Below are 12,263 nucleotides of genomic sequence, written 5' to 3' on the forward strand. Positions count from 1 at the left end.
GCGCGTTATATCCGAACTTTATTATAATGTTTTATGGCCATGTGATTTTGAATGTGACATTTCCACATCAGCGTGTTCTTGAGCTTTTGTAAAGCCGGAAGTGATACTTCTCTACTGGAGCAGATAACTTCAGACACGTATTTCTCCAGAACTTCGTCAGGTATCCGCTTTCCCCTCTTTTAGTCGTATTTTTAAGCTCTGTAGGATTTTTTTCTAATGTGGAGTGCTTCGGATTTATTTTTAGGATGCGCAACGCTTAATGTCTTAACTTTACTGAATCCGTTTTATTCACAAGGCTTTCTTAGGTTAACATTGTTTCGTGCTTTTTATATCAGAATATAATTTTTGCGTGAAAAACAAAAAATTGTTGAGTACATAACCATTACCTCCTCCTGAGAATATTAGTAAAGAAAGCACCAAAAATTGGACTAGATCTCCCCTAACCTGGGATAGCTCTTTTTTTTAATGTCGATGAAATACCGGATAGAGTGTTTTCTCTATTATTTCTAATAATTTATCCATCTAAAAGTCTTTTAACTCTGTTCCCTTCGAGTACTTGTCATTATTTACTCTATCGGGGTCTTTTTTCCTGCAAGAAAAAAAATTGAAATAACCCAATTTATCATTACCTCAATTAACATTTTGGATATAAAGCAAACACAATTACACCAAGCACAATATATATAAATAATTGGCTATTACTTGTATCTCATTGGTAGAGAGGCATCTATACTATATGAGATTCTATACTTTACACCAGAGAGCGGAGATAGTAACTCTTCAAAAAGGAAAAAAAAGTGTGTGTAGATATATATATATATATATATATATATATATATTTATATTTATGTACATATATATAGATAGATAGATATCAAACTAGCCTTGATGTTCAAGGTAACAAAGGATCCCCATCCGGTCAACGACCAGTAAGTCATAACCATTTTCACGTCTAATCTAACTTTAATTTATGAAATACCTGTTCTCACTGAGTCTTGCCTCTGCGTGTCAAAGTCGAGTCTCACATCATCTCCAATCAGCGTAAACGAAGCCCACTCAGATATTTTGTTCAAGCCGTTTTTTCTCATCCACTTCATGGCATGATGAAGGGATTCACTGGCACTTCCACCTTCAATGAGGTGTTCGTAGAACCGACTCATCAGCTGCTCTGTTGCTGAGTCTGGAATGGCCCACAGCGCAACCAACACCGAGCGAGCACCGGATCCTAAGAACGCACGGGCAATTCCTATAACTCCCTCGGCTCTTATCTCTCCACTTCCACTGTGACAGCAGCTAAGTACCACCAGTTTAGCTCTGACTTTCACTCGTGAGACATCAGCCATCGTCAACATGTAAGCTTCCTTCGGTGGGATAGCGTTTTGACTGTTGGGAGTAGGAATGGGGGAGAGTGCAATTTCTCCTCTTTCCGCGTTACCATGGGCAGCAAAATGTATCAAGCTCACTAAACTTATCCGCTCAAGTACCGCCTGCTTCGTTGCTTTCTCTTCAACTAGAGGCGGAACACCCACCAGTCGTCCGACCATCTCCGCTTCCTTTCTCGCAGCTGGCAATGGTTGCAGCCAATTAACCTTGGGATTGCCTATTACCAGGGCACCAGTGTTGCTGTGATAGTCCTCTGGACTATCTTGAATGTTCTTGAGTGTTGTCAACGAAGGAATGATACGGATCTTATGGGTCTCTGACAAGTATTCGGCTCCTTCCTTTTCACTCAGGGCAGCAAAGGGAACTTTGTACAACCTGCGGTCAGGAACAATAATGACTTCAGGCTCATCAAGTAAATCATAAACGGGCGCAATGAACGTTTTGTAACACAAATGTAGACTTGAAATCACTTTCTCTTCCTCTTCCTCGTCCTCGTCCTCGTCCTCCTCCACGAGTCGCAATCTTGCTGAGCTCTTTTGCGCAGGGTAGAGAGGTTGCAATTTAATCGTATTTAAAGACCGATCTTCACAATCTTTAGTGGGCAAAATACCAAGACTCCGGAAATTATCATCCAAAAATTGACTCACAGACAAATCTTTGGGTAACCCAGCCTGAACTAGATTCTCTTTTGGTGATACTCTTCTATAGTGAAGGACTCCACTTGTTTTCAAGATCCACAAATGCAGACGATTCTGATCATAGGAAATGTACAGACAAGTACAGTTTTTTTTCTTTCTTAAAATGTTCTCAATGCCAAACCAAGATTGTGGATTAGCAGAGATGTGCGTTTCAACCGAGTACTTCTCTGCCATTAAGTCTGATAGGCCTCTAGCTCGACCCAACTCCTCAACATAAATAGCATCCCGAGCATTTCCGATGTCACAAAGCAAAGTACAAAGCAGTTTGTAAGGAAATATTCCTGTGTCCTCCAGAAATGATGTTTTGAACTGATCATTGGCGCCCAAGAAATATCTCAGCTCCTCATACTTTTCAATGCACAGATGAAGACACGACAGGGAGTCTTTGATTTTATATTGGTATAAATACAAAACGGCGTAACTTCCGAGGATTTCGAACTCTCCTCTTCCATCTCCAATATCTCTGGATATGAATAAAGCTTTCTCCAAGCATACTTCCGAAGCTTCAAAATCACCAACAGTTCTAAACACAATACCTAGGTTTCCATAACATAATGCTTCCCCTTTTCTGTCGCCAATTTCAGTTCTGATGACAAGCGCTTTTTGAAGATACTCTTCAGCCTTGTCGTATTGGCCAAAAACCCCAAACACAGTACCTAGGTTTCCATAGTTAGCTGCCTCCCCTTTTCTGTCGCCAATTTCAGTTCTGATGACAAGCGCTTTTTGGAGATACTCTTCAGCCTTGTCATATTGGCCAACGGACATAAACACAGTACCTAGGTTTCCATAACATGATGCTTCCCCTTTTCTGTCGCCAATTTCAGTTCTGATGACAAGCGCTTTTTGGAGATACTCTTCAGCCTTGTCATATTGGCCAAGCGACTTAAACACAGTACCTAAGTTTCCATAACATGATGCTTCCTTTTGTCTGGCGCCAATTTCAGTTGTGATGACTAGCGCTTTTTGGAGATACTCTTCAGCCTTGTCGTATTGGCCAAGCGACTCAAACACAGTACCTAGGTTTCCATAGTTAGCCGCCTCCCCTTCTCTGTCGCCAATTTCAGTTCTGATGACAAGCGCTTTTTGGAGATACTCTTCAGCCTTGTCGTATTGGCCAAGCGACTCAAATACAGTACCTAGGTTTCCATAACATGATGCTTCCCCATTTCTGTCGCCAATTTCAGTTCTGATGACAAGCGCTTTTTGGAGATACTTTTCAGCCTTGTCGTATTGGCCAAGCGACTCAAACACAGTACCTAGGTTTCCATAGTTAGCTGCCTCCCCTTCTCTGTCGCCAATTTCAGTTGTGATGACAAGCGCTTTTTGGAGATACTCTTCAGCCTTGTCATATTGGCCAACAGACATAAACACAGTACCTAGGTTTCCATAACATGATGCTTCCCCTTTTCTGTTGCCAATTTCAGTTCTGATGACAAGCGCTTTTTGGAGATACTCTTCAGCCTTGTCGTATTGGCCAAGCGACTTAAACACAGTACCTAAGTTTCCATAACATGATGCTTCCTTTTGTCTGGTGCCAATTTCAGTTGTGATGACTAGCGCTTTTTGGAGATACTCTTCAGCCTTGTCGTATTGGCCAAGCGACTTAAACACAGTACCTAGGTTTCCATAGTTAGCTGCCTCCCCTTCTCTGTCGCCAATTTCAGTTGTGATGACAAGCGCTTTTTGGAGATACTCTTCAGCCTTGTCGTATTGGCCAAGCGACTCAAATACAGTACCTAGGTTTCCATAACATGATGCTTCCTTTTGTCTGTCGCCAATTTTAGTTGTGATGACTAGCGCTTTTTGGAGATACTCTTCAGCCTTGTCGTATTGGCCAAGCGACTCAAACACAGTACCTAGGTTTCCATAGTTAGCTGCCTCCCCTTCTCTGTCGCCAATTTCAGTTCTGATGACAAGCGCTTTTTGGAGATACTCTTTAGCCTTGTCGTATTGGCCAAGCGACTCAAATACAGTACCTAGGTTTCCATAACATGATGCTTCCTTTTGTCTGTCGCCAATTTCAGTTGTGATGACTAGCGCTTTTTGGAGATACTCTTCAGCCTTGTCGTATTGGCCAAGCGACTCAAACACAGTACCTAGGTTTCCATAGTTAGCTGCCTCCCCTTCTCTGTCGCCAATTTCAGTTGTGATGACAAGCGCTTTTTGGAGATACTCTTCAGCCTTGTCGTATTGGCCAACGGACATAAACACAGTACCTAGGTTTCCATAGTTAGCTGCCTCCCCTTTTCTGTCGCCAATTTCAGTTGTGATGACAAGCGCTTTTTGGAGATACTCTTCAGCCTTGTTGTATTGGCCAACGGACATAAACACAGTACCTAGGTTTCCATACCATGATGCTTCCTTTTGTCTGTCGCCAATTTCAGTTGTGATGACTAGCGCTTTTTGGAGATACTCTTCAGCCTTGTCGTATTGGCCAAGCGACTTAAACACAGTACCTAGGTTTCCATAGTTAGCTGCCTCCCCTTCTCTGTCGCCAATTTCAGTTGTGATGACAAGCGCTTTTTGGAGATACTCTTCAGCCTTGTCGTATTGGCCAAGCGACTTAAACACAGTACCTAGGTTTCCATAGTTAGCTGCCTCCCCTTCTCTGTCGCCAATTTCAGTTGTGATGACAAGGGCTTTTTGGAGATACTCTTCAGCCTTGTCGTATTGGCCAAGCGACACAAACACAGTACCTAGGTTTCCATAGTTAGCTGCCTCCCCTTCTCTGTCGCCAATTTCAGTTGTGATGACAAGCGCTTTTTGGAGATACTCTTCAGCCTTGTCGTATTGGCCAAGCGACACAAACACAGTACCTAAGTTTCCATAACATGATGCTTCTCCGCTTCTGTCGCCAATTTTGGTTGTTATGGCAAGGGCCTTCTCAACATATTCCTTTGCTTTTAGGCGTTTGCCAAGTTTATAAAGCATAATTCCATACTCTTTGTATAAGTCAAACAGTTTCCTCCCGTATCTTTCCGCACTCATGTAGTCAGAGATATGACGATACGCGCTGAAAAGAATGGTATAGATGTCGCTGTAAAATTGTAGCAGTGCCGAATCAAATTGGTCTTTGCTGTTTTGATCGGTGCAAGTTAGCAAAATCAAACATTCGCTGCATATCTCAATGGCTTTCTGAATGCGATCTGAGTTGAGCAAGAAAAGGGCAACAAGTAAGGCGATGCTCATGAAAGGTGTCATGGCTTCTGCTGTTAGGTTTCCATTGCAATCCTCTCCTGTTATCAGGGAAACATTATTTTTATTAACACAACACTAAACAAAAAAAGAAAAAAAAAAAAGAAAACGGACGGAGTGGATCGGTAATTTGCTCGAACATAACCACATCACTGGTCTTACCTTTGAAGACGTTAATCCAGTGACTGAAATATGGCAACAAGCAAATGACATCAGAGATAGGAGGTGGCTTGACTTTCAGTAATAATCAATAGTCATACTTAATAATACTTCATATTTCTTTTGAGGAAGGGAGAGGTGGGGGATGAATTTCGGTTTTGTATGTCACACTTTTGTGACCAATGATAGAATTGAACATGTAAAAATAAATTATTTCATTCTTTTTTTAACAGGAAACGTCAGGCTTCTGTGTCCATCCATTTCGAAAATTGAAATTTCATTACAAGATCGATACCAACAGAACCAGAAGCTTCTTTCTTTAAACGGTAAGCTATCTGTGAGCGATAATCAACTTTTCATGAACCGATATGGAAAACCGATCCGTAGTTTACTCCGCAGTGAATCTATTTCGGTTTTGTACGTCACATTTTTATAACTTCAAATCGACCATCTTTCGTTCCCCATACAATTCCTTATGACGTGTTCAACTCTGGTAAGTTAACACCGAGTCACACAACGCGTGACGCTTTCATGAATTAATCGTTTGCTTTTTCTCGAGTGTGAGCTTGGGCCGCCTCTGTTGACATCAGTAAAGGACATTCTGCATGACAAATATGTCCTAATATAGGATTGATTTTAGTTTTTGATCACGTGATTATGGGAACCATCAGTTTCTCAAACTAAACAATGCTGAACAATCGTAGTTACATTCTGGTTGAAATTTATTGTATGAAACCTTAACTGTTTTAAGAAAGCCATTTAACGGTGGAGATATGAAGCATCCGATCAACGGAAAAGTACGCCTATACTACGTATCCAGTAACATTGAATTTAAGAAAGTCTTAGTTTCTCTGAGAAAATTAAAACATCTCTCTTCGTGAGCGCGCAGCGTCATGACTTATCTTCTTATGCGAGGCTCTAGCGCTTAAGCAGACAAAAAACGGATAACGGCGTTTAGAAAAATATGTACCGTAGAACCCGCCGCTAGTAGTTTCTGATCACATGATTGTGGACACCATCAGTTTCTCAAATTAAACAATGATTAACAATCTTGTTAATGAGGTTGAAATATATTGTAGAAAATCATTACGGTTTGAAGAAAGCAATTTTACGGTGAGGATATGAAGCATCCGTTCAACGCAAAAGTAGGCTCATACTATGTATGCAATAACAGTGAATTTAAGAACGTTTCAGTTTCTCTAAGAAAATAAAAACATCTCTCTTCGTGGGCGCGCAGCGTCATAACTTATCTTCTTATGGGAGACTGTAGCGCTTAAACAGGCAAAAAACGGATAACGGCGTTTAGAAAAATATGTACCGTAGAACCCGCCGCTAGTATCTAAAAATTTAAGTGAATGATGTCTCGACCATGAAACGTTTGTGTACAAGTACAAAACGGAAATTCAATTCGAATCTACCACGATCTCTGAATCGATCGTTAAACTCTCCTAAAAAAGTGTCAAGTTAATAGCCAGTGCAGATCATAGCCTCTGGAAAACCACGTAATGAAGCACTACGGATTTCCTATGATGTCAGCGTGGGACAGTCTAGTTTTATGATCATCAATTTCTCAAATTGAACGATACTCAATAACCTTGTTTTAGTTAATGAGGATAAATTATACGGTATAAAGCCACAGAGATTTAAAAAAGTCGCCGTAGAATCAATTTATTTCACTGTGGTGACGATTCAATCGCGCCATCAACCGCTTTAACGAAGGGCTAATACTCGAAACGTAACATATTGCAAACATAAAGATCAGGTACTGGATAAAGTAAATAATAAAGGGATAAAGTAGGTACTGGGCTTTGCCATAAGAGCCTTACCTCTCTACAGTTACTAAATGACTAAGGCTGATAAAAACCGAGTGACTGGAAAAGATTTTCAATCGCACTTACCAAGATGTTGACAATGTGGCTGATGCTTTCAAAATGAAACAACAAAAATAACGAATTACTTTTCCCAACCTTCCGAACTTCCGCTGTCACAGTGTTTAATGCATCCAGATCACGTGTGTTCAGGATATTCCCTTCCCCCTCGGGGCTAATCGAAATAAAAGGAAAAGTTTTAAATTGCATATTTTTTTGTGTGCCCGTATGCCCGTCTATCGCGTCCCATTTAGGTTAAAAATTTTTAACAGTTAGTGGTCATATGATGAAATGCTTATTGACAGAATTTGGTGGGACCAGTGGGGAAAATATTAAGCTCAGGGTCATGAAGAAAGGACCTCGCTGCGCCCCCTACCACTCAATAAGTACACAGTATTTCGGTTTCGTACGTCACACTTTTATCAGTCATGATGTAATTGAACATGGAAAATGAAAAGTGTTATTCTTTTTCCAACAGGAAATGTCAGGGTTCAGTGTTTACCCCTTTGAGAGGTTTGATTTTCATCACAAGATCAATCACAGTACAACGCAAGTCTCTTCTTTTTAACGCTAAGCTATCTTTGCGTGATAATAAACTCATTGTCTTCGTGAACTTTTCATTTTCTAGCGGGTGTGATTTGCATGATCGAAGCCAAAACTACTAAAAAAAACCAAGTGACTGTAATTCGGTTTTGCAAGTCACAATTTTATAACTAATGATGGTTATAAAATAATTGAGATAGTTCGCACGCTCTCAATAGGCCAACTAGTTAGTTTAGATGAGAGTATGTAAACACAGCTTGTTTGGACGTCACACTTTTAATGTTTGCCGGCGCAATTTGAAAACATTTCAAACTCAAAGTTTTCCCAATACTCGCACAGTAATCTCAAGTGTAAGTGATAAATATTGGAATTGGAGAAGTATGTGCCAATTTTTGATCTAGGGTTTGACTTCCATCCCTTCCCCAGTGAGGAACAAGAAGGAGGAAAAAGAGGAACTAGCACTCTTTTGCCTGCCTTGATGACCATGAACTGTGTGGCCTAGTCGAGGGAGTTCAAGTAAAGACGACAAATATCATGGCAAAAAAATGCGCAGAAAACATCGAAATGTAAGGAAACAAGGAAAAATTCTGGAAAAAAACATTTTGTTCTACGCGCCCTACTTTCAAAGAAACACTTGGAAAACTGTATATCACTGAAAAGCTTATAAAGTATCGAAGAAAGTTTTAAAAGTTTGTTTTTTTCCCAGCAAATTTAATTTCAATGTTTTCTCTAAAAAAAGAGTAAATAAAATGGAAGTTTGAAATTTGACCAGATCTTGTTGACAGTAACCTCAAATCAAAACTCACAATTCAAGGCAGTAACAAAACAGTTTTTTTGTTATTGCCTTCGCTACATTACAAAACTGAAGAAACCGTTTGTTCGTTGCGGCTGAACGAAAACAAAAATCATGCTGCCTAGGTCTCGAAGGCAGGGTAATTAATTTATTTTTCAAAAATGACATTTAGTTGCCCTTTTGCTGTGCCCTGAGCAAACGCTGGTCCCTCGTAAAAATGCCGAGTTAATCAAGTCGATTTCGAAATTAACGCAGGGGTCATATCATCGAAAGAACTCGGTGACACTGATTGCAAAATGAGAGACTTTCAAAGTGTGGCTGCATTTTTCAAGATAAACAAACAGTGACGTGGCTTGATTCAATTTCCTGAACTTAAGAGTCATCAGATATATTGACAACTGACATACTTAGACGTTAAGTCAAGTACATATGTATTCAAATTGGGGAAACTTTGTGTAAATATGGGTTGAAAGCGAAGGTAATTGATTAATTACCAAAATTACCGACCAATTGCCTAAATTTAGATAGATTCTGCTTTTTGGAAGTTTCTCAGATATTACTGGCTAATTTTCAGCTGGTTAAGATGTCACTTTTTTACCTATGTATTTTCTACCCTTCTTTAACTTCATTCGCTTGCAGTTTATCACTTCTCTTTATCGGAATAGTGGTTAAGATATCCGTGCTTATATGTTCAAGTTACCAAATTTTCCAGCTTTTGCATGATTCAATTCTGATCTATTCAGATTCACCGTAAAAAGGAAATAAACAACTGGTTTCCTTGGTTTCCCATCCTGTTATCACTGAAAACTTTCCACTTGAATATTCTCTTCGCATATCTTTTTTTTCCTCTAGTTGCTGCTTCCTGTTCTCTGTTTTTGCACTTAGCTTGTTTTGAAGCCAAAACAAAGGTAAAAATACAAAATATACCACTGAAAGATATTGACAACGTAAGTAATTAGAAAAAAGGCTCTAAAATGGCAAATTACGAAAATACGCGGTCATTCAAGGCTGCTGTTTCTCAGTGAAGGCGAGGCCCCTCTTTGATGAGGAAAATGGCTGTTGTTCAGTTGTGTATTTTAGCGCTGTTTGTGGCTTCCACAAAGAGTAGTAGTATGTATTACATGTATTCCAACATGATCATACTCGATGGCAAAAGAAACTACTATGTTTTCTACAACTATAATGAGTCCGCGGACACACTGGAGTTTATGGTGCAAATCAGTTTAAGTTGGTTTCGGTGTCGCTGAAGTAGCATCAAATAAATATGTTATTTGCCAGCCCACGGCCTCGGGCGGACTGACTTAGACTGGTGAATAACATCTTTATTTTTTCCTGAAACTGAACTAAATTCCTTCCAAAACATCCCGAATGATTTAGGGCTGTAATTACAGCAGGATCCTCCATAAATTGAGCAATATTTGAGCGGGTAAATGATAGTTAAAATAGAGGTGATGCAAATTAAAGAGAGATGCTGCATCAAAACATTTCCATGTACGTAATGAATAAGATAAGGGTGATTTAAAAGGCTTCCTAACAAACTTTGAAACATTTTTACAAGTATCTGTCACAATCTGACACAAGTTAATTGAAGAGCGCGTAAGAAAAAAAAAGGGCATGTACACTTTTGAAAAAACAACCAAACTAGTTTAGCAAGGACTGTCACGACAATGTTTTCTCCAAAAACAGTCAATGATCTGACGGAAAGTATTATTCACTCTCGTCGACGATTAATTCATGTGCGAAAATTTACTTTAAGAAGTTGTTTACATATCACCAGAAGTGACTGAGATGGGGTCTATAACTGGCCACAGAATAGACTAAAACAGGTGAAAGTTTACCCAATTAAACTTTCCTCCTCCCCCCGATTAAAAGATTTCACGACCAACGATGATGATGGTGCTGCCCCGGTTGATGTCAATGAATGCACCACAGAGCCCAAATCTTATGATCACCCAAAATATCCAAATGTAAAGTTTTGGGATCTACCAGGAATTGGAACTCCAAATTACCCTGACCTGGAAACGTACCGCCAAAAAGTGCAGCTGGATAAGTATCATACATTCCTTATCTTGGCAAGTCACCGATTTACCGAGAAACACATCATATTGGCTAGAGAGATCAAGAAACAGGGGAAGTCCTTTTTTTTCATTCGCACAAAAATCGATGAAAATGTTCGAGCAGAAATACGAAAGAAATCTTTCAGCGAAGCTGCTGTGTTACAGAAAATCCGGCGCAACTGTAAAGAAAATCTGGTTGACGAGGCCGGCGACCCCATCAGCAGTGAAGACGACATCTTCCTGATAAGCAACCATGATCCAGACAAGTGGGATTTCAGTCGACTTACCGAAGCAATTCACATCTTGTCTCTGAATGCTCTAATCAGCTTGTCAAAAGGTATCCTGAAGAGAAAAGTTGAGGTTCTCAAGAGGCGGATGATTCATGTTGTAGGAGCAACTGCTCTAATCGCGGCGATTCCAGTTCCTGGGCTATCTATTGTCGATGATGCCGCTCTCGTATTTAATGAAGTTAGAAAGTACAAAGCCCAGCTTGGTATTCCTGAAGAAGGATCCGAAAGGTTTGGGAGGCTAAGTTCTGTCACTCAAAAGAAATTTCTCGACCTTAACATAAGCTTGCCAATGCTATTCAGTTGGCGTCGGAAGCTGCCGCAGAAGGTTTCGCAGGATTCGCTCGTTATATTCCGTTCGTGGGTTCAGTGATAGCTGGCGCTTCGACATATGTTCTGCTTCGTGATTCTTTAAAAGAAATTGAAGAAGTAGCACTAGCGGTCCTGGAACAAAACTGCCTAATTTTATTAAGATCTTGATTACGCTTGTACTTACCCAGATTTAATGATAGCATTTAACCCCTTGGTTTTATTGATACATTAATAAGGCTTGTAGGGTAGAGGTGAATAATTACTATTTTTCGCATTTTTCGTAAATTTTCAGAACGAGTAACAGGGACAGTACTATCTACTCAACTTTAAAAACTGTGCACGATAATGATAATGGTAAAAAGGATTAGGAACGAATGCTATGAAGCTGAAGAACTGTAAAAAATTTTGGAAGTCATTGCCGAGAATGGCCGGAACATTTTCTCTGTTGGCAAAAATATTTACGCTGTCATAGTGGGTAGATTTTGCGGCAGGCTCACTTCTTGATAGGAAATGGACTTTCTTTAGCCAGTTTTATAGCCGGGAATTAAAGTGAGGAAATTGAACGAAATCTGGTGTTAAAAATGTCTCTTCTATTGCTGAAAACACCACCCAGATGCTGATAACTATCTCCTGTTATCTCCTGATAACTTCTCCTTGTAATTCAAACTTCTCCCCTCCGCCAACGCTGGCTTCGAAAGTGAAGCGTTTGAGGATTATCTACCGCACGAGTGAGTGTTTGCGCAGAAACTGAACACAGAGGATTGTTCATAGTGGTGGAAAGAGCGAAACGAACAGAGTAAATACAGAACCTCGCTACGCTCCCGGAGGTGAAAAATTTTCGCTGTGCATGACAAACAAAACAAAAAAACAAAAACTGTCAGATAAAATTCCACAGCTATAAGGGTCACAAATATATAAGTTTACAAAACAATCATGAAGCTATGACGGTCAGATGTACACTACTAGTT

At 39.9% G+C, this 12,263-nt stretch overlaps 2 protein-coding genes across 4 annotated transcripts; one reads left to right on the forward strand and one right to left on the reverse strand.

The window, feature by feature from the left end:
* Positions 1-206: 206 nt before the first annotated feature.
* On the reverse strand, positions 207-7,457 carry LOC149036933 (uncharacterized). Of its 3 annotated transcripts, XM_089190477.1 has the most exons (3): positions 7,334-7,457; positions 980-5,317; positions 207-589 (listed from the first exon to the last, which is right to left on the reverse strand). In XM_089190477.1, exons 2-3 carry the CDS (start codon positions 5,280-5,282, stop codon positions 567-569), a joined length of 4,326 nt encoding a protein of 1,441 aa, XP_089046603.1. In that variant the 5' UTR covers positions 5,283-5,317; positions 7,334-7,457; the 3' UTR covers positions 207-566. The 3 variants fall into 3 exon arrangements, with proteins under 3 accessions (XP_089046603.1, XP_089046602.1, XP_089046604.1); XM_089190476.1 differs by lacking the exon at positions 7,334-7,457 and having other exon boundaries at positions 980-5,431; XM_089190478.1 differs by lacking the exon at positions 7,334-7,457 and having other exon boundaries at positions 384-589; positions 1,000-5,431.
* Positions 7,458-9,691: 2,234 nt separating this feature from the next.
* LOC149036934 (interferon-inducible GTPase 5-like) lies at positions 9,692-11,852 on the forward strand. The gene is made up of 2 exons (XM_089188642.1): positions 9,692-9,866; positions 10,512-11,852. The coding sequence occupies exons 1-2, from the start codon at positions 9,692-9,694 to the stop codon at positions 11,354-11,356; spliced, it is 1,020 nt and encodes a 339-aa protein (XP_089044768.1). The 3' UTR covers positions 11,357-11,852.
* Positions 11,853-12,263: the final 411 nt, after the last annotated feature.

Source organism: Pocillopora damicornis, chromosome 12 (assembly GCF_964200805.1).
Source record: "Pocillopora damicornis chromosome 12, jaPocDami1.2, whole genome shotgun sequence".
In the NCBI taxonomy this organism is placed as follows: domain Eukaryota; kingdom Metazoa; phylum Cnidaria; class Anthozoa; order Scleractinia; family Pocilloporidae; genus Pocillopora; species Pocillopora damicornis.

Excerpts from the sequence above, each read along its gene's own strand:
- LOC149036933 (XM_089190478.1), bottom strand. The coding sequence starts at position 5,282 with ATGACACCTTTCATGAGCATCGCCTTACTTGTTGCCCTTTTCTTGCTC. Across the intron at positions 590-999 it reads CTCGACTTTGACACGCAGAG|GAAAAAAGACCCCGATAGAG; the intron begins GCAAGACTCAGT and ends TTTTTCTTGCAG.
- LOC149036934 (XM_089188642.1), top strand. The coding sequence starts at position 9,692 with ATGGCTGTTGTTCAGTTGTGTATTTTAGCGCTGTTTGTGGCTTCCACA. Across the intron at positions 9,867-10,511 it reads TATGGTGCAAATCAGTTTAA|ATTTCACGACCAACGATGAT; the intron begins GTTGGTTTCGGT and ends CCCGATTAAAAG.